At 41.7% G+C, this 19,094-nt stretch overlaps 1 protein-coding gene across 9 annotated transcripts in view; it reads left to right on the top strand.

Moving 5' to 3' along the window:
* The window catches only part of LOC137532531 (contactin-4-like), a 434,987-nt gene that overhangs the window by 362,408 nt on the left and 53,485 nt on the right, over window positions 1–19,094 (top strand). For 8 of the 9 annotated variants that reach the window (XM_068253129.1, XM_068253131.1, XM_068253134.1 and 5 more), the window contains exons 5-10: window positions 3,010–3,105; window positions 5,642–5,845; window positions 10,770–10,872; window positions 13,173–13,357; window positions 14,962–15,098; window positions 16,241–16,370. In XM_068253129.1, coding sequence (XP_068109230.1) covers window positions 3,010–3,105; window positions 5,642–5,845; window positions 10,770–10,872; window positions 13,173–13,357; window positions 14,962–15,098; window positions 16,241–16,370 — 855 coding nt within the window. Of the gene's footprint in view, window positions 1–3,009; window positions 3,106–5,641; window positions 5,846–7,011; window positions 7,116–10,769; window positions 10,873–13,172; window positions 13,358–14,961; window positions 15,099–16,240; window positions 16,371–19,094 lie in introns of those variants that run through there. The other variant, XM_068253136.1, reaches the window with a different exon arrangement.

The raw sequence follows: 19,094 nt of genomic DNA, 5'->3' as shown, positions 1-19,094 counted from the left end.
CAGCCACAGCACTGCTGTATATGGCGTACAGGATGTTGTTATTGTGGAGATATAATCCTAGTGTAGTCCTCAGGGCCGGATTTGTACTTTTCACCGCCCAAGGCCAACTATACCGTCTGTTTGGTTGTTATCTCTGTGTGCCCCAATGAGAATTTTACTTACTTTCCATCATTGGATGTCAGTTGTCACAGACAATGACTATTTTAGTAATATGCGTATAGATTATAAGTTATGTTTTCCTTAAGAACGTTTATGTTATGTTTGTTATCTCATTAATGATGGAACCATTGTGTCACCATGAGAGCTAGTCTGAAGTGTACCTGCAGACTAGAGCTTACAGGTCTTGCAGGGATGACACAAGTACAGGACAGGGAGTTTGAAGGTTAAATCTGTCCTTGTAGATAGATAGAATAGCTTTACTGCCCCTCACTGAGCCGCCCCTAAATTTCTGGTGCCCTAGGCCATGGCCTATGAGGCCTTGCCAGAAATCCGGCCCTGGTAGTCCTGTGCTGTGCTTCCCCCTGTCCGATCACCACTCGCCCTGATACCCAGCATCTCCTACCACATGCAGCATGATTACACACTACATGAGGCGAGCTAGCACTAGAGGGAGCAGAAAACAGACAGGATGGTTGCATAGACACAGCACAGGAGGATAGAAGGAGGAGGCACAGGGGGACAGAGGGACACACACAGGGGGGCAGAGGTGGCACAGATGGACTGAAGGTGTGGTGGCACGAGGAGACAGAAGGAGGCACAAACACGCAGTGTGGGCTTAGGTCAGAGGCGGACAGGGCTGGATTTACCATAAGGCACTATAGGCATGTGCCTACAGGCGCCTGATAATGAAAAAGCGTCTCACTCCCCTCCCCTAGTGCTTCCCTCACTCCTTCCCTATGCAGAGTCCTGAGTGGAGTGTAAATGAGAGGATACTCTCCCAGCTCTCGGAATTCCACTGATCAATTCTCCTTTCAGTCAGGAGCACCACTAGCTACTTACTACTAAGGGTACCTCTGGCTACCTAATGCTAAGGAGAACCTGTAGCTACCTATGACAGGCAAGGTATGTAATGGAGAAGTGACAACTTGGGCAGTCAGTACACTTGCAGTGCGGTTCGGCGGGGGTTTGTGAGATCATGGAGGGTGAATTCTTGGATGCCAGGACATCTGTGCCTATAGGTTCCTGTGATGTAAATCCGGGCCTGGGGGCGGGAATTAGTTCAGGGTGTTCTCAGTTCGGGGGGCAAAGCTTAATCTGGGGCATGGCGCACCCCAGGACCAATGGCACTACAGGCAGTGGCCTGGAATGCCTGTGCCTAAACACACCCCTGGTGGGAAGTTTAAATAAGGTAGAATGTGATAAAGTTAAGGCATGACCAGTGCTTTACTTGCATGAAAAGGTGCCTTTAATGGATTTTTAGGATTCTACTTCCTCTTTCTGCATTTGTAAAGAATTTCAGAAATCTGAAATAAGAATGTCAATCTTCTCTTTTCACAGTCAAAGGAACCTTTTCACACTATTCTATACTCCTAACTCCTTCCAAGTAACCTCACAAACCTCTGTTTTTATTCTGTCTACACGCCATAGATTGAAATTACACATTGCTGCCATTTGAAAGTGTCCTTTAGAATTTCACATAATGCTGCTAATGCTGCAAAAGAGAAGAATGTTCTAATTGCAGAATAACTCACATTCTCTGCGAATTGACTATTTCATGGGTGGATTTCTTAAAGTACTTCTGCTGTATAACAACATTTTGCAACACTCACCCTGGGTCATTTCAGAATACAGAGAGGATTGCTAAATGCTCAGTGAATTGGAGTGTGTATTTCTATCACATGCAGCATCCACAGCAAAAACTTGTCTTTAGTAACCTTGGATTAATTAAGCAGAAAAAATAAAAATGGACACCAGGGCTAGTGCTGCAAGTACAGCACTATACAACTACCTTACCTCCCAAATCAGCTATTATCTGTAGTGGCTAGGGGTGCTGTCTCCTCCCTTCAGATTGCAGCTTTAGCTGCCAGCCAGCCAGAGCTCCCTATGCAATAACACTAAATGGCTTTTACATGCGCCACCTAGTGCTGGTAAATAGGAACCCTTACTGGCTGGTGATGTAAAGCAAACCTGAAGTGAAAATACACTTAAAGTGCACCCAAATTAAAAATACAAGATTTCGGAAATAAAATCTATTTTCTAAATTATATTAATAAATAGCAGCCTTTTTTTTCAGCTGCATGATGACAAATATAAAATATTTTACATTTATTGGAGGAACCCCCTCCCCCTTCCTTTCATATTGCCGGGACAGAATCCGGCAGACTGGTGGAGTAGATGGTGTCCAGCAAAGGAGGAATTGCTAATGGCTGCCACCTGTATAACCCTAGCTGTGAAAAGAGAAGGGTGAAAAGCATGCGCTGAAATGCTCATAGGCTTGAAGGAGTGTTTATTTATCTTTGTATGTGTCAGAGTAATGCAACTAAATAATTTGAATTAAAAAAAAATGTTTGGTTTGGGTCCGCTTTAACTACTTGCCGACCACATAACGCCCATTGGCATGAACGCAGTGGCAGCCCCAGGACTACTCCACACCAAGTGGCGTGATGTCCTGGTTTTGAGGTTTTGCACAATGTTTAGATATCATGATCCAAATAAGAGATACAAAATGTTGACACCTAAAAGCAGACAAGCTTTCCAAATTCCAGTCCAGGTTCCCTGGATCATTTGTTTTTTAATGTTCTCAGCTTTTGTCTGCTTTAGTAAATCAGGCCATTTGTGATATAAAATAGATCTTTTCTACAGTACACTGTGCACCTTTTTATGGTAACCTGACAGCAGACAGCAGCAGCTGGTGAAGGACTTGCAGACTCACTAATGTAGTGGGAAATGCACAGTGTGATGTAATGTTTCAGGAGCAGCTGAGAGACTTGTATCTTGTTGTAGGGAGTTACTGATTGTCTTCTCTTAAAGTTCACCAGACATCGATCTGACGTTGAAATCTTTTCACAGATCTCGACTCATTCCAGACCAGGACCCGGAGTACGGTGTCAGTGCGCGAGGGGCAGGGGATGGTGCTGCTGTGCGGCCCGCCGCCTCATTCTGGAGGTAAGACAATGCAATTTCATTCCAATTCCAATTGCTGGAATCCTGGCTGACAGTGGCTTGGCATAGAGCTCCCTCTAGTGTTTGTCAGTCTTATCAATTTAGCCTGGATGCCTGGGAAAGCCTCCTGAAGTAACAGTTAAGGCATCTAATTACATTTATTTATATTTGCTAAAGAATGTTGCTCCTCTGTATGTCAGTATATATAAGCTGTGCTTTTCAGTTTTTGTCAGGAACCTAGTCCGACAAAGGCTTTTTATAAGCCGAAAGCTCACTGTTTATTCATCTCTAGGTTAGCCAATAAATGGTATCATCCTGATTCAAAACTCCTTGCTTCAGTCTTGTGGAGAAACTGTATAGACTGTAGCCATATATTTTCACGCATTAAACCTTTTTTTTACAGGGAGGGCTGCAACCATCTTTAGTGACTGTTCTGTGCATTAAAATATGCAAATGAAAAGTGTAAAGGAATACTTTTTTGTACAGATTTATCTTCATGTATGTGTATTTGGCTCCCTGAATTTCCCAGAGGTCTGTACACAAGATGCAGTAATTCTTAGCCCTCAATTCACAGAGCTTTATCAAACACTTTATCAAACGTTTGCTAATTTACCTCATGGGTAAAATCTAATTTTGAATTCACTAAGGTGTAATAGATTTATTGAACATTTCATCGATAAAACATTCGATAAATCTATAACACCTTAGTGAATTCAAAATTAGATTTTACCCATGAGGTAAATTATCAAACGTTCGATAAAGTGTTTGATAAAGCTCCGTGAATTGAGGACTTAAAAGCCAAAACAACTTTTTTTTTCCCATTTATTCCAGTATAGTAAGTTTTTTTCTTTTCTGATTAGATATGAAATTGCCCATTTAGAAAGATATCATATTGCACTTTCCACAGTTTTGGTAATGGTCAAGTGATTTTAGTAGGTGGATCCTCCCACACTCCATAATGTAACACTTCTTATCAGAAATTCGCTTCAGTGATCTGTCTCCATGGGCTAATTACACAAAGCTCAAGTATTTTTTTTCCATATCTTAGTAAATAAATTATTTTAATATGTTTTTAATATGTTGAGTTGTTTTGGCTGGGGAATAATAATAAGAAACATATAAACATAGAACTCAATATGTTTATTATATATCATGTAACAACTGGGATGTAAATAACTTTTTTAAAATGAATAAATTACATAGACAGTATTTAATGGGTAGACGATGACCTAATGTTTGCCTGATGTGCGTTTCACAGCTCAAGGCTGCTTCATCAGAGGCTTAGTTCTTGTGAAGAGCCCAGAGTGTCCCATGATTGTTAAAGGGAACCTAAACTGAGAAGGATATGGATTTTTCCTTTTAAAATAATACCTGTTGCCAAACTCTCCTGCTGATCCTGTGTCTCTAATACTTTTAGCCTCAGACCCTCAGAAAGCATGCAGATCAGGTGCTCTGACTGAAATCAGACTGGATTAGCTGCATGCTTGTTTCAGGTGTGTGATCCAGATACTACTAGAGCCAAAGAGATCAGTAGGACTGACAAGCAACTGGTATTGTTTAAAAGGAAACATCAATATCCCTCTCAGTTAAGGTCCCCTTTAAAACACAAATACAGCCCAGATGAGGCCAACAAAAAAATACAACCCAGATGAGAACAACAACAAAGTATAAGCACTTCTATATCCATCATGGAGCCAGGGCGCCAGAACGCCTCTGCCTACAGGCTTGTGAGTTGTAAATCCGGCCATGTCTACAGTAGCACATTTTATTTTAAAACTATAATGGCCGAAAACTGAGAAATAATGATTTTTTTTCTTTTTATTCCCATTAAAATGCATTTAGAATAAAATAATTCTTAGCATAATGTACCACACAAAGAAAGCCTAATTGGTGGCAAAGAAGCAAGATATGGATCCTTTAGTTGTGATTAGTAGTAATTAAGTTATTGGCGAAAGAATGGGAGGAGCGCTGACAGGTTAAAATTGCTCTGGTCCTAAAGGGGAAAAACCCCTCAGTGGTCAAGTGGTTAAAAGACATTGATAGATTTAAAACTCTCACCAAGGAGAAAACTCAGGAGAAAAATGGAATTGTACATGGCCTTTGGTCTCGTTTTTTCTTTGTAAATTGACCTAAACATACATATTTGCCCATATGCAATTCCCTTTTTTTCTTAAGTTTATTAGATCATTTTTAATCTTTTTCTAAAAATAACCTTTCAGCACTTTTCAATTTAAAAAGTAGATGAAAAAGTACTATCAAAATTATTTAAAGTATTTTCTTGCTTGCTGGTGGTTTAAAAGATATTTTATTGACAATTGTGAAAATATCACCTAGAAGAAAACTCAGGAGAAAAAGTGAATTGCATTTTCCTGATCACAGTGAATGGAGCCAAGTATGCCAAGAACAACCTGGCTACGTTCGAAACGATAGGATCTTTTTGATTGAAAAATGTGAATGGTCATTTTGCCAGCGTGTATGTTTACATTGGAGTCCTCCCTGTACTATATCTCTTCTCATCCCTGCTGTTTCTCCTCTCCAGAGCTGGTCTATGCCTGGACCTTTAATGAGTACCCTCCATTCGTGCAGCAAGACAACCGCAGATTCGTCTCACAAGTCACTGGAAATCTCTACATCGCCAAGGTGGAGCCCTCAGATGCTGGAAACTATACCTGTGTGGTGACAAATACAGTGACCAACACCCGGGAGCATGGGCCCAGCACTCCGCTAACCCTGCGCACTGACGGTGAGCCTTAATCTGACTTGTCCATATTCTCCAAGTTGGACTTTAGCCTGGCATAAGACCTATATTTAGTTCTGTGTTATATATAAATATATGCAGTCCTTCCCAATTTGATGTACAATTTACCATAACTGCATCCTGTGGTAAGATATCCCACATTTTAACCACTCTTACTGGTGGTAAAGTCTTCTTTCCTCCATACGCAGTTCATGCCTTCCTTTCCTGTATACATACTTAAGGGGGGGAAGCTAATTTGCCAAGGTTTAATAACGCTTGTGGATGTATTTATACATCTTAATTAGGGTGCTTGTAAGTGGTCTCTTTTCCAAGTTAATAAACACAGGTTGTCTAAAATGTTATTGTAAGCGAGACCTTGTATCTGTTTAATTAATTTAGTTGGCAATTTAGGTACCTGTTCTGGAACTTCTATACCCTTACTGTAATGGCCTAAACTCTATCCCGCACTCGAGTTTTGGTCTCAGAAGAGGTTTTTTTTTATTACTATTATTTTGCTTTGCTTGTATCCTAAAAAGAAGTACTTGCTCTGACTGCTGCTGCTTAACATTGAATTTGCATTATTTAACTTTAAGTGTAGTAGGACATTGAGGGGGAAAAAAATTATACATACCTTCCTCCAGCCCCTTCAGCGCCTATGGCTCCCTCGCCGTCCTACTCCGACTCCTGGATCTCCTGAAATCAGCCCCGATAAAGTCCTCCAGTTGGTGCAGGTGCAGTCTCTCCCCGTCGCGTTCCCATGCCCAGGAGTGTTTTGCGCCTGTTCAGTAGTACTACACAGGCACAAAGCGCTCCCGGCCATGGGGTTTGCACGTGGTGGGGCCATGCATGCGCAGTATGCCCCAGACCAGAGGACTTTCCGGGACATAGTGCAGAGGATCCAGGAGTCAGAGGAGGATGACAAGGGAGAGCTAAGCCTGGATGGGGCTGGAGAAAGCTCCAGGTATGTATAATTTTACTCTACTTCACAGTCTCATGTTCTCTTTAAGCCTCATACACACGTACAAGACATGTCTCCCGGCAGGGATCGGGATCTCTCGGGTGACATTGCTGAGCCAACATTGTACACATGCTTCAGTAGTCTTCAGGTTGGCAACGTGTTCTGTTGCTATGCAGGGGGAGGAAGTAGGGCTGGTGGAGCAGGTGGATTAGTGGGTAGAATAATGCTCTTGGCTGAATCCATCCACCGGGCTGATCATTGGCTGAGACCTCAGGGCAGCATTGGGACCTATGTACCCTCACTGGATACTCTGCAAAGGTACTCATTATTGGCAGCCCTAGCCCAAGTTTCATCTAGTGCAGTGATGGCTAACCTTTGCACTCCAGCTGTGACAAAACTACAAATCCCAATGTTATCAAAACACAAGAGAAAAACAAGCACGCATAGTAAGGCAATCAAGTATTGCTGTCAAGAAAAATATATATATGTATACGTGGGGGGAAGTAGGTCGTTAGACCTGGAATTGAACCATGTATGCAAAAGGAAAAGACAACCCCTATATAACCATATATTATCTCAAGCAAACAAAATTAGATGCAAGACAAAAAATGAGTAATCTATGAAAAAGTTTATTGAGCCAACTACACATAATTAAAAACATTTAAAAGCAAGGCCAGCCATCAACCTAGCCACAAAAGGCCCCAAATAATGTTATTTAAATAAATAAAGTAGCACCAATCATGTAATAATTGACCTCTAAGGTCAAGAATATTGTGTATCCTCTAACAGCTGCAATCAAAAATTGAATACCTTACCAGTGTCACTACAAAACATTTTTTTGATATAAAAATGTTTTTGATATAAAAAAAGGTTTTTAATTATGAAGGTATATAGAGAAAAAGACTGTATTGCAGATAGATGAGAGGACACACAAATCCAATAAATGAATAAACCTGACCCAATTACAGTGAATCTCTGTAAAGTGCTTAGTGCATAGTGCAATTAATGATTAGTGAGTATAAATCTAAGCTCAATAAGGGGTAGATATTAATGCCGGGAAGGGAAAATATGGGGATGCAATATTAACAGCAACCTACATTATTTTAACACAAATAAGTGCCCTATATGAATAAGTGTACTAGCTAACATTTTTTATATCAAAAAAATGTTTTGTAGTGACACTGGTAAGGTATTCAATTTTTAATTGCGGCTGTTAGAGGATACACAATATTCTTGACCTTAGAGGTCAATTATTACATGATTGGTGCTACTTTATTTATTTAAATAACATTATTTGGGGCCTTTTGTGGCTAGGTTGATGGCTGGCCTTGCTTTTAAATGTTTTTAATTATGTGTAGTTGGCTCAATAAACTTTTTCATAGATTACTCATTTTTGTCTTTCATCTAATTTTGCTTGCTTGAGATAATATATGGTTATATAGGGGTTGTCTTTTCCTTTTGCATAAAAAAAAAACTACAAATCCCATCATGCCTCTGCCTCCCCGAGTTATGCTTAGAGCTGTCAGAGTATTGCAATGCCTCATGGGACTTGTGGTTCCACCACAGCTGGAGTGCCAAGGTTAGCCATCACTGGTCTAGTGTGTACAAGCCTTTATTCTCACCCAGCATTCCCAAGCCCTTCTCCAAGTCCAGTTGTATCCCATTTCCCAATTTCCAGACATATCATGAAATTGCCTTTCCTGTAAAGAAGAGGGGTCACCTTGTATTATTTAATGATGTCGAAATTCTAGAAGATGGTTTTACACTGACCTTGTGGGATCAGATTTTGCCTTTACCTGTTTTCCTCTATATCAATATATTCAGGATGAATAATTAATAGGCTGATATGATTGATGTGGCCAGTTGGCAGTCCAGGTAGCCGGACTTTGCAGTATGGGATGAATGTCAGGAGAGTCTATTTAGGGAAGCCTTGTAAAAACAACAGTCACACACAGTAAATTGATGTTTAGTTAGTGAATCCTCCAGGCTGAGCTTTATTCAACTTAGAAAAGTTCTTATTCATCTACTTTACATACGATATCTTGTACTTTTCTCCTGGCGGACTCAAAAGGTGCGTACACACGCACTACGGAAGCCAACGGCGGGTCCGTCAGACCCTCCCGCTGGGAGGACTTTCAGCAGACAGTGGTGCGTGTGTACGCACTGTCGGCGGACTGATAAGTCTGTTCCTAAACGATCCGCTGAGCGGAACAGCCTTATCAGTCCGCCGAGAGTGCGTACACACGCACTACTGTCACTGGAATGCCCGCCCAGTGGGAGGGTCTGACGGACCCGTCGCTGGCTTCCGTAGTGCTTGTGTACCCATCTTTAGCCACAGAGCTGCAGCTACTATGGCGCACTCAGTAGGCAGAAGCAGTGTTGGGGAGTCTTGCCCAAGGTCTCGTTACTGAATAGGTGCAGGCTTACTGAACAGGCAGAGCTCTCAGCCAGTACACTAGTTCTCCTCTCCCAAGTTAAAAACAAAACAAAAACATTTTACCATTTGGAAAAGGCTTTACCTAACCTTTCCCCAAGCTCACGTGTCATTTCATGGGCGCAAAGTGAGACTAATAAATTCCAGAATCTTAGAGGGGGATATTATGAGATATCTCTACTGGATAACTGATGGTTTACATTAGAAACATGGAGGTGTTACACTTGAATATTAGATGCAATCACTGCTCATACCTGGAAGCTGTGATGGTTTTAAATATAGGCAAACTAGGCAGATGGCCTCAGACATCATCTGCTGGTGGAAGGCACCAAAAAACTATACCAAACATTCCATTCTTACTAACTCTGTTACACGATAGAACGTATTGAATGGTAGTGCAGGGCCTGGACAACCTAATCAATTGTTAGCACATTCATGGACATGGCTGATTAGTATAACAGTGGTTTGGATTTGTGCTGTTAACTTAGTAATTGTTTTGTATTAGTTCTTTGTTGGTTGTCACAACACCTTTGAATTCCTTCTGAGGTCCTATGCCTAGTGCCTTGCTATATGCAATATTGGGTTTAACATGGCTTATGATTGTTTATGCAAGGTTTTCAATATTCATACACAATAGGACCTCTTTGTAGTACTTCCTGGCTGTCCACCTACATCCCCCCCCCCCCCCCTTCCCCCTTTCTTTATCAGTTTTCGAAAGTGATACAGCTCCCTGCATTCAGCCTCTGATCTCCACCCGGTACGAGGTGCTGGTTTACCTCACAGCTGTTTCACCATAAGTATACTGTGTCCTCCTTTGAGGTGCTGGGCGGCCCCCTCCAATGTACACATGCAGGATGCTTGATGAGATGAGATAAACGTGTATGTACAGTACAACACATATTAATAACCAGGCTGGTTTTATTTTGCTGCCTGAAAGAGTTAATTTGTAGGCATGGAAGTGACAGCTTCAGTCTTGTCAGGAATATAGCAAACCTCACTGATTAGGGAGTAGCTTGCAAACAGAGGTGGAAAATCCCCAAAAATGTAGTTGTAATGTTAAAGTGTATCTGAGACGACGTGTTGACATGATGAAATAAACATGTGTATGTACAGTACAAAACATATTAATAATAACCAGGCTGTTTTACTTGTTTTATTTTGATGCCTGAAAGAGTTAATTTCTAGGCAGGGAAGTGACAGCTTCTGTCTTGTCGGTACCTGTCGGGAATATCGTAAACATCATAGATAAGCAAATTACAGCCATAAACATTTTCCTGGCAGAAAACAACTTCTGATGGCAGAGAGAGAGAGAAAATACATGAACTATTGAGCTTTTTTTTAACTCTGGAACACTTATTAGGCTGCCACTGATTAGAGACAGTAAAACTTTCAACCTACTTTGTAAATATTCAAATATAAAAGAAAGTCCTGGAATGCAGGGGCAGGCTAATTTAGGCTTAAAGGTGCTTTTCCATTGGAAATTGTAGATGAACAGACTGTACTGCTGCCTCTGCTTACTGTTGTGTTTTGTGTCTTAGGTGTCATGGGCGAGTACGAGCCTAAAATCGAGGTTCATTTCCCAGAGTCTGTGACGGCTGCAAAGGGCTCTACGGTTAAACTGGAATGTTTTGCCTTGGGCAAGTAAGTCATTGATCCAAAATGGCGCAATGGGCCTGATTTACTAATGTGCTTCAGGATTGGAAAATAATGGAGAACGTCAAGCTTTAGTTCACCCTCAGCAATATATGCCATTTTGAGCATTGCATGTTCCCACTTTTTGCAATAGACATACAATGAAATAGCTATTTTGCTTATTACACATTGAGTAGGGAGGGGCCATATCTGCAGTGCTGACCACCAAGAGTTATCTCTTTCATCCCCGGGTGGAAGTGGGTGGGGTCAGGTAATCTGCTTCATGCTGGGGAAAGACCTCTCACTCTGCATGTAACAAATAGCTATAGGATCAAGGCAGGAGCCATCAGATAGTATTTTAAATAAAGTATCATAAGCATTAAAAAAAAAACGACTGGCTGGACTAAGGCTTTAAGTTATCCAGCAAACCTGACCTGATTTTTCAAACAAATTCTCAACTTTTAGGTTGCCGTGTTTGCTATCCTTGAAGTTTTCTAAAAGCTTCAGTGTTCTCCCCAGGCTCTTTTAGCCGGGTGCTCCACCCGGCTAGTTTTGGTGACCAGCCGGCTGTCAACGGGCTCACCTCCTCCTCTCTTGTAAGCAGAGTTGTCCAAAAAAGCTCTGGCCTTCCAATTTCTCATCTCACCCCACCCGGCTACTTTTTCATGCCACCCGGCTGCAAAAAATTTCTGGGGAGAACACTGAGCTTGGTGGGATTGCACATGCCAGCAAGGATAAACATTTGTTATAAATACAGGGTGTCCTGAATAGATTACAAAAAAGTCCCCACTGCAGGTGCTGCAAGTGTCCTCAGTCACATAACTTCTATTTCACTAATGTTTTAGCAAAGGGGTGCAATATTTTGCAACCTCATATACTGTATTTTGTTTTACCAAATATCACCCATGCTTACTGGATCACTTAATGATGATATAAACCTGTTTCTGTACAGTTACAATCCTAATTAGAGCTGTGTTCTTTTTTTTTCCATTGGTAGGGCTCTTTCACACGAATGGATAAAAAGGCATGTTAAACATGTCATTTAGCCACCCAACTGCTGGGGTTTCAAATTATAGGAGCACTTGTAACCACAAGTGTGTCAGCGATTTATACGCATTGAGTTTACTGCCTGGTAAAAACAAACAAACATTTAGCTTCCAGGGGAGGCTGCTGCCTGCTCAGATGCTCATGCAAGGGATCACCACAATTGCTGGACGCTTGCAGCTGACTGCAGAATATAGGTAAAATTACCAGAGTAACCAAGCAGCTCGGGGTGACCCAAACCACTAGGAAAGTACAGGGGACTAAAAGAGACTGAAAAGCCCTCCTACTAAAAAGCAATGCTTGGTGTGATAATTCAGCTTTAAGTGAACATCTGTGGTTACCCACAATGTACCACTACTGAATAGGCAAATTATGTCTTTATGCCCCTGGAGTTAGGATTGCATCCAGAACTGCTGGTGTAAAGCAAGCCTATAGCTTTAAGCTAAATTTTACAAAGCCACATCAACCCCACATGCAGACACACTTTTGGTCTTCCTCAGTGCATGGCAGGGATTGATATGGCTCTATGGGATAGGGGTTGGACCAGTACAGCAGAGTAACCAAGCAGCTCGGGGTGACCCCAAACCACTAGGAAAGTATAGGGAACTAATAGAGACCAAAAAGCCCTCCTACTAAAAAGCAATGAAGTGAAAATTTGCATATATTTAGTAGCGGTGGCAAGGTCGGCATCTGCACCGGAGGGGAAACGGTAGCCACCGGAGCTGCGGCAAGGGAACAGGACGGCTGCCAGGGGCTGGAGGAAGCCCCAGGCAAGTAGATTTTGGCTTTTTAATCACCTCGGACCTTCCCTTTAAAGCTAAATTATCGCAAGTACCTTCTGTTTTAAGAAGGCAAATCACACCAAACATTGCTTTTTAGAAGGATTTTTCGGTCTGTTTTAGTGCCCTACTCCTTCCTAGTGGTTTGGGTTTCTTCTCTTTCTCTTCTCCCATATCTATCATTTCTATGCTTCTCTCTCTGTACCACCCTGTATTTTCCCCTTTGGCCATGCATTGGTTCTCTTTCTGCGTCTTATCCCAACATTGTAATGTAGCCAATCCTCAACATACAGTGTGAGCAGCACATCACAAGCCATCTCTAAAAGCGGATGGAATATTCGTAGTCCATAAGTGCCGTAAGTGTACAGCGAACAGAAGCAGTGTTAGTTAGGAGATTTGGTAGCGTATACAACTAACCAGAGAGACTTGCTAGGTGCCCACAGTATGCTCTTGAAGATGTCAGATGACCAGTTTTCTTTCTTGCAGCCCGGTACCCACCATCACCTGGAGGAGGGCTGACGGCAAATCCATATCCCGGAAAGTGCGGCGGCACCGCTCCAGCGGGGTGCTGGAGATTCCCAACTTCCAGCAGGAAGACGCTGGTCCCTACGAGTGCGTTGCCGAGAATACACGGGGGAAGAACATGGTGCGAGGGCAGCTCACATATTTTGGTATGAGTAGGACATGGTAGTAGACTTTTATAAAGGGAATATATACCAATTGTGGTTTGTACAGAGATAAAATGTTTTTACAATTTGAAGCACATTGTGGTTGCAAATTGCATCTTGGAACTGGGCCAATCAAATAAAGTTGATGTTGACTTGAACTAGTCCACACCCAAGCTGAATGCTATTTGCAGCTAAATTTTGCATCAGCTTGGAAAATCAGTATCTCATTGATCATCTGCATTCTTTAACTAGCTTAAAACTGAACAAGTTAGCATTAGTATTTTGCGGCGACGCTCGCGCAGGCGCAGTAGATGCCGGCCTGGCGAGGTCGGCATCTGAAACGGAGGGGATCCCGGGACACCGGAGTTCTGCTCTGTCTGATTTTTAACTGCTTAATTTTTTCACTGGAGTGGTACTTTAACTAGTGAAGGGACTTCGTCAAACAGAATAACCACAGGGGCAAACCAAGGATTTTCAAAGGGGGGGGGGGGTGGATTCCTGAAAGGTCTCTCTCAGTCATGCACAATATAATAATATGGTAGGACATTAGAGTATGACTATGGAGGAAGGGATTAGATTGCGAGCTCCTCTGAGGACAATTGGTGACATGACATGGGTGGGAGAGAGATGACGAGACAGAGACAGGAGAATGGGAAAAAGAGTTAGAAGAGAGTGGAGAAAGGTAGAAGGAGAAAAGTGATAGACAGTAAAGGGGAAGAGACATGAGTGAGTCAGTCAGTGTGCCTGTGGGGAAGATGAGAGGGTGAAAACAAATAAACAGTTGTTCAAAACGCAGGCACCAGTAAAGGATAAAATAGTTAAACTCTTTTTAAACGGTTTTTAACTATTTTATCCTTTTCTGGTGCCTCCGTTTTGAACAACTGTTTATTCTGAGTGTCCACCCTTGGTGGAGGGGTGTTACCCCCTTTCTTCGACTTCTACGGAGAGTGACATTTTTAACCCGAGTGGGGTCGGGTCTAATCTACCCACCCTTGTGAGTATATTCTCATACATTTACTCTTATGATTACTCTTATGACCAATTGGTTTGACATACTGCACTATGGGGCTCCCACAAGTAGACACACTTTTAGTTATTCACTGAAAAATATCTTTATTCAAGTAAACTCCAGAATGATAGCAACGCGTTTCACGGGTTACATCTGCTTCATCAGGCAATATGTGGAGCTTGTAAAGATCCAGATCAGATCCGGAGGCATTAATGTCTGGTCTGGATCTTTACAAGCTCCACATATTGCCTGATGAAGTGGGATATAACCTCTGAAACGCGTTGCTATCATTCTGGAGTCTACTTTAATAAAGATATTTTTCTGTGAATAACTGATTGTGTGTCTACTTGTGGGAGGTAAGTTCACCACTTCCTCCCCCTTTTTAATCGGTTTTTAACTATTTTATCCTTATCTGGCTACTGGCACCTCCGTTTTGAACAATTGTTTAATAAGAGAGGGGGAGAGTGGATATTCTTATTTACTCTTGTAGATAAAGAGTTTTTCTTTTTGGTGTTTCCTGGACAGTATGTTATGTTCGCTACACGGAATGTGTTGGCAATTATTGTTGCAAACTGAAATCTAAGTCTTCTCTTTCTAGCACCTCCAAGTTGGGTTCAGAAGATTAATGATGCTCATATTGCTATAGAAGAAAATATTTTACTGGAGTGTAAAGCAAGCGGTCGTCCAAAACCCACCTATACCTGGCTGAAGAATGGGCAGCGACTACAGAGCAAGGTAAGGGCTTTAATGCTGGTTATAAAATGTGGGCGGTGCCATAAATTGTGACTTTGTATTGATTAAGAGATCAATACACCTTAGAAAATACCTTATGTTATATAGAGGAAGAACACCACGTTTTAATGTTACAAAACACGTATTTTCGTTCTTAAAATATTGTATATACAAAGAGGAACTGTGGTGAAAATAACATAATAAATAAAGTTGCTTATTATTTACAATATTCATTTATAGATTATTCAGTCAGTGTTTGCCCATTATAAAATCTTTCCTCTCTCTGATTTACATTCTGAAATGTATCACTTGTAGTGATAAGGTTAGTTCTACCAAACGATCTGCACAGAATGTTCTATGCACAGAGGGATATACTGCTTGCATGGCAATTGGAAAAAAGCTGTTATTTCCCACAATGCAGCGAGGTTCACAGGCAGCAAACTGTCAGGACCATGGTCATGACATCACGCTGTGAGAGGGTTTCACTACAATATAAACCACACAGACCGCCTTGATGATCTAATCCAGATTTCTGGAATTTCTCAATTCGAAAGAGGGTATCAGCTACTGATCAGGATGAAGTTCAAACCTTGGTTAAAGTTCTCTTTAAATACATATGGCCTTTCATATTAACTCTTGGTTTATGTTTGGGTCAATGTAAAGTGCAAAGCGGATCATCCATCTCAGGGCTGTGGAGTCGGAGCAATTTTTGGGTACCTGGAGTCAGATGATTTATGTACCCACACCATGCAAGGGCTGAGGACTAGAGGTCAGAGTCGAGGAGTCATAGTCGGAGTAATTTTGGGTACCTGGAGTCAGAGTTGGAGTCGGTGGTTTCTTAAACTAAGGAGTCGGAGCTGGAGTCAGATGGTTTTTGTACCGACTCCACAGCCCTGATCCATCTCCCCACTTAAATAAACCTTAACCCTTGGTAAAGTGTAGAGTCCAGAAATAAGGATAAACAGAGGAACATGTTTTTATTTTGTGGGATTGCATGCACTTAATTTGCTGGGCTTCATAGTCCTTCTGACTTCAGGCCCTCTGTGGTTGCTCTGGTGTGTGTACATGTAGTTACATAAGTTACTGTGCACCATTTACTACTAGGGTACGCCTCACTGCTTTGTGCCTTCTCTCCCTTTCCCCAGGGACGCCTGCAGATTGAGCACGGAAGCCTGACCATCGCCTCTGTGAACGGCTCGGACTCCGGGATGTACCAGTGTTTAGCTGAAAACAAACATGGAACTATTTACTCTAGTGCCGAGCTGAGAGTAATCGGTGAGCAGGAGTGAATGATTTGATGGGAATGTCATGGGCTGCTGGCCAGTTAGAGCTGTTGTAGTGCACACCTGTCATTGGAGAGATATGCAGGGCAACTCCTACACAATGCTCACTTTCTGGCTGCCATTCTGATCCTTTGGCTACTATTATCTCTAAATTACTCACCTGGAATAAGTGTGCAAATCATATGTTTTCACTTCTCTGATTGTATATTTGTTCCAGGTGCGTGACTCAGAAAGCTTCAAAGCAGAGGGTTAGCATTGCAGGCAGGAAACTAGCATTGTGTACATAGCGGTCATGATGGCAGCCTTGATACCCCTCTGCTAGAGTTGTGAATAGGTGCCATATTGCGCTGGTAGAGCCTATTTTGGGAATTGACAGTACGAAAGTTTAGGAAAATTTTTGCCATTTTAGCTTGGAGAGCAACTGTTCTATTGTGATGTATGGATAGTCAGAAATGCAGATTTCTAATTCTGTGGACATTCCAATTTCCGCCAATGCCAATTACCGATTCCATGGATTTCAGATTTACATATTGCGATTTTCGATTGAGTCTTTTCTTATCATTTATTGCATTCTCTGGCCAAATACTTCCGAGGTGACTCTGCATTCTCTGTTTAGTCCAATGCTTCCGAGTTCTGTCATTGGGCTAAAATTACAGAGTTGCAGTAATGCTGTATTTCTGCAGAAATTTGATTTTCGAGTTCTGATCGGAAATGCGGATTTCCAAACAGAAATTTAATTTCCGCGTAATCAGAATGAGCACCCCTACTGTGATGCTGATTTCAGGTTTCATATGGTGTGCGTTGAGCATAAATACACAATTCAGGTTATTACTGGAGATAATAAGTGAGATACTAATTGTCCAAGTTGATGCACATTTTGTTGCAAGTTGCACATAGCTTGGCATTGCAGATACTCAATTTGGTTAGCCTTGTCCCGAGCTGCATACAATTTACAACAAAATCAACTCAAAAATGTTCTTCTCATCCATCATCTCTGGTCGATAGACTTTCTAAATGTAAATATGGTGTCTTTTACATATAAAGATATACAGAAGTGAAAAGAAGACAAAATCCAGCTTGTTGGATCGCTGAAGGTGTCTGGCATTCCCCTATGTTCCCCTATAGTAATTAAGACCATTTAGATCTAACCTATAGCAAAAATAAACCTGTGAGGTTTGCAATGCATTAATTTAGATGCTTACATAGCGAAGGGAAAGCCTCTGGATCCTCCAGAAACTTTCCCCATCATCTTCCACAGGGTTGGATTTCCGGAAAGGCCCGGGCCTTGATGACTGCTGACGGCTAGGCGTGGAAAAGCAGTTGAATAAGGTGTCTAGTCTACCAGCACATTGCATGTGTGTAATTACCAGTGGCGTAGCTAAGGAGCTATGGGCCACGGTGCACGTTTTATATGGGCCCCCCAAGCACTCTATACATAACAATTGATACAACGTACCAAAACCTGCCAATGACATCCGCAGTGTCAGAGGTGCAAGCAGGGGATGGGGAACAGCTTGTTAACCACTTTACCCCCAGCCGTACGGATTTCTCCGTCTCTTTTTCCATCCTTTTACCACCAGGGATGGAGAAATCCATACTTCCCGCGCTCCCGCCGCTTCTCGCACATGCATGCCGCCGCCCGCTCACCCGGAGATCAATGAACGGGAAAAACCATTCCCGTTTGTTGATCTAAGCCCCACAATGATCCGTTGCTTCTATGAGAAGCAGCGCGATCATTGTGGAAAAAAAAAACTTTCCCAGCCTCATAGCACTTTCGCTTGCTTGTCGCATAAACAAAAAGTTACTGTGGCCATCTTGTGGCCAAAGAGTAAAACTACACCCTAAAGCATTTTTCACATACAAATACATTAGTTTTACACACAAAAAAATAACTCATTACCTCCCACACTCCCCAATTTATTTTTTTTTGTAATAAAAAAAAAAAGTACAATTAAAAAAAATACATAAATAGTTACCTTAGGAAGTGAACTTTTTAAATATTTATGTCTGGAGGGTACAACACTGTTACTTTATAAACTATGGGCTTGTAATTAGGGATGGACGCAAAACTGAAAAAAATGCACCTTTATTTCCAAATAAAATATTGGCACCAAACATTGTGATAGGGACATAATTTAAATGGTTTTATAACCGGGACAAATGGGCAAATACATTTCATGGGTTTTAATTACAGTAGCATGCATTATTTAAAAACTATAATGGACGAAAACTGAAAAATGATTTTTTTCCCACTTTTTTTCCTATTTTCCCATTAAAACATATTTAGAATAAAATAATTCTTGGCATAATGTCCCACCTAAAGAAAGCCTAATTGGTGGCGGAAAAAAACAAGATATAGTTCATTTCATTGTAATAAGTAATGATAAAGTTATAGACAAATGAATGGAAGGAGCGCTGAAAGGTGAAAATTGCTCTGGTGCTCAAGGGGTAAAACCCCTCCGTGGTGAAGTGGTTAATGGTTACTACTATTCAAAACATCTATAGAAGTGATTACTATCAGCACAGGACCAATAAAGAGCTAATACTGTGATAGAGGGTGCATGGGCGTCCACAGAAAATTTTCCAGGGGGGGGCAAAAATAGGGTAGTGGGAGTTAGCCGAAAAATGGGCGTGGCCACGAACCACGGTGTGGGTGTGTTCACAGGCGGAGCCAAATTTACATGAACTTAGCAATGGTGGGACATTAGACTAGGGC

The sequence above is a fragment of the Hyperolius riggenbachi genome, chromosome 9 (genome assembly GCF_040937935.1).
Source record: "Hyperolius riggenbachi isolate aHypRig1 chromosome 9, aHypRig1.pri, whole genome shotgun sequence".
Classification (NCBI taxonomy): domain Eukaryota; kingdom Metazoa; phylum Chordata; class Amphibia; order Anura; family Hyperoliidae; genus Hyperolius; species Hyperolius riggenbachi.
The sequence above is the reverse complement of the archived record's forward strand: the minus strand, read 5'-3'. Positions and strand labels throughout refer to the sequence as shown.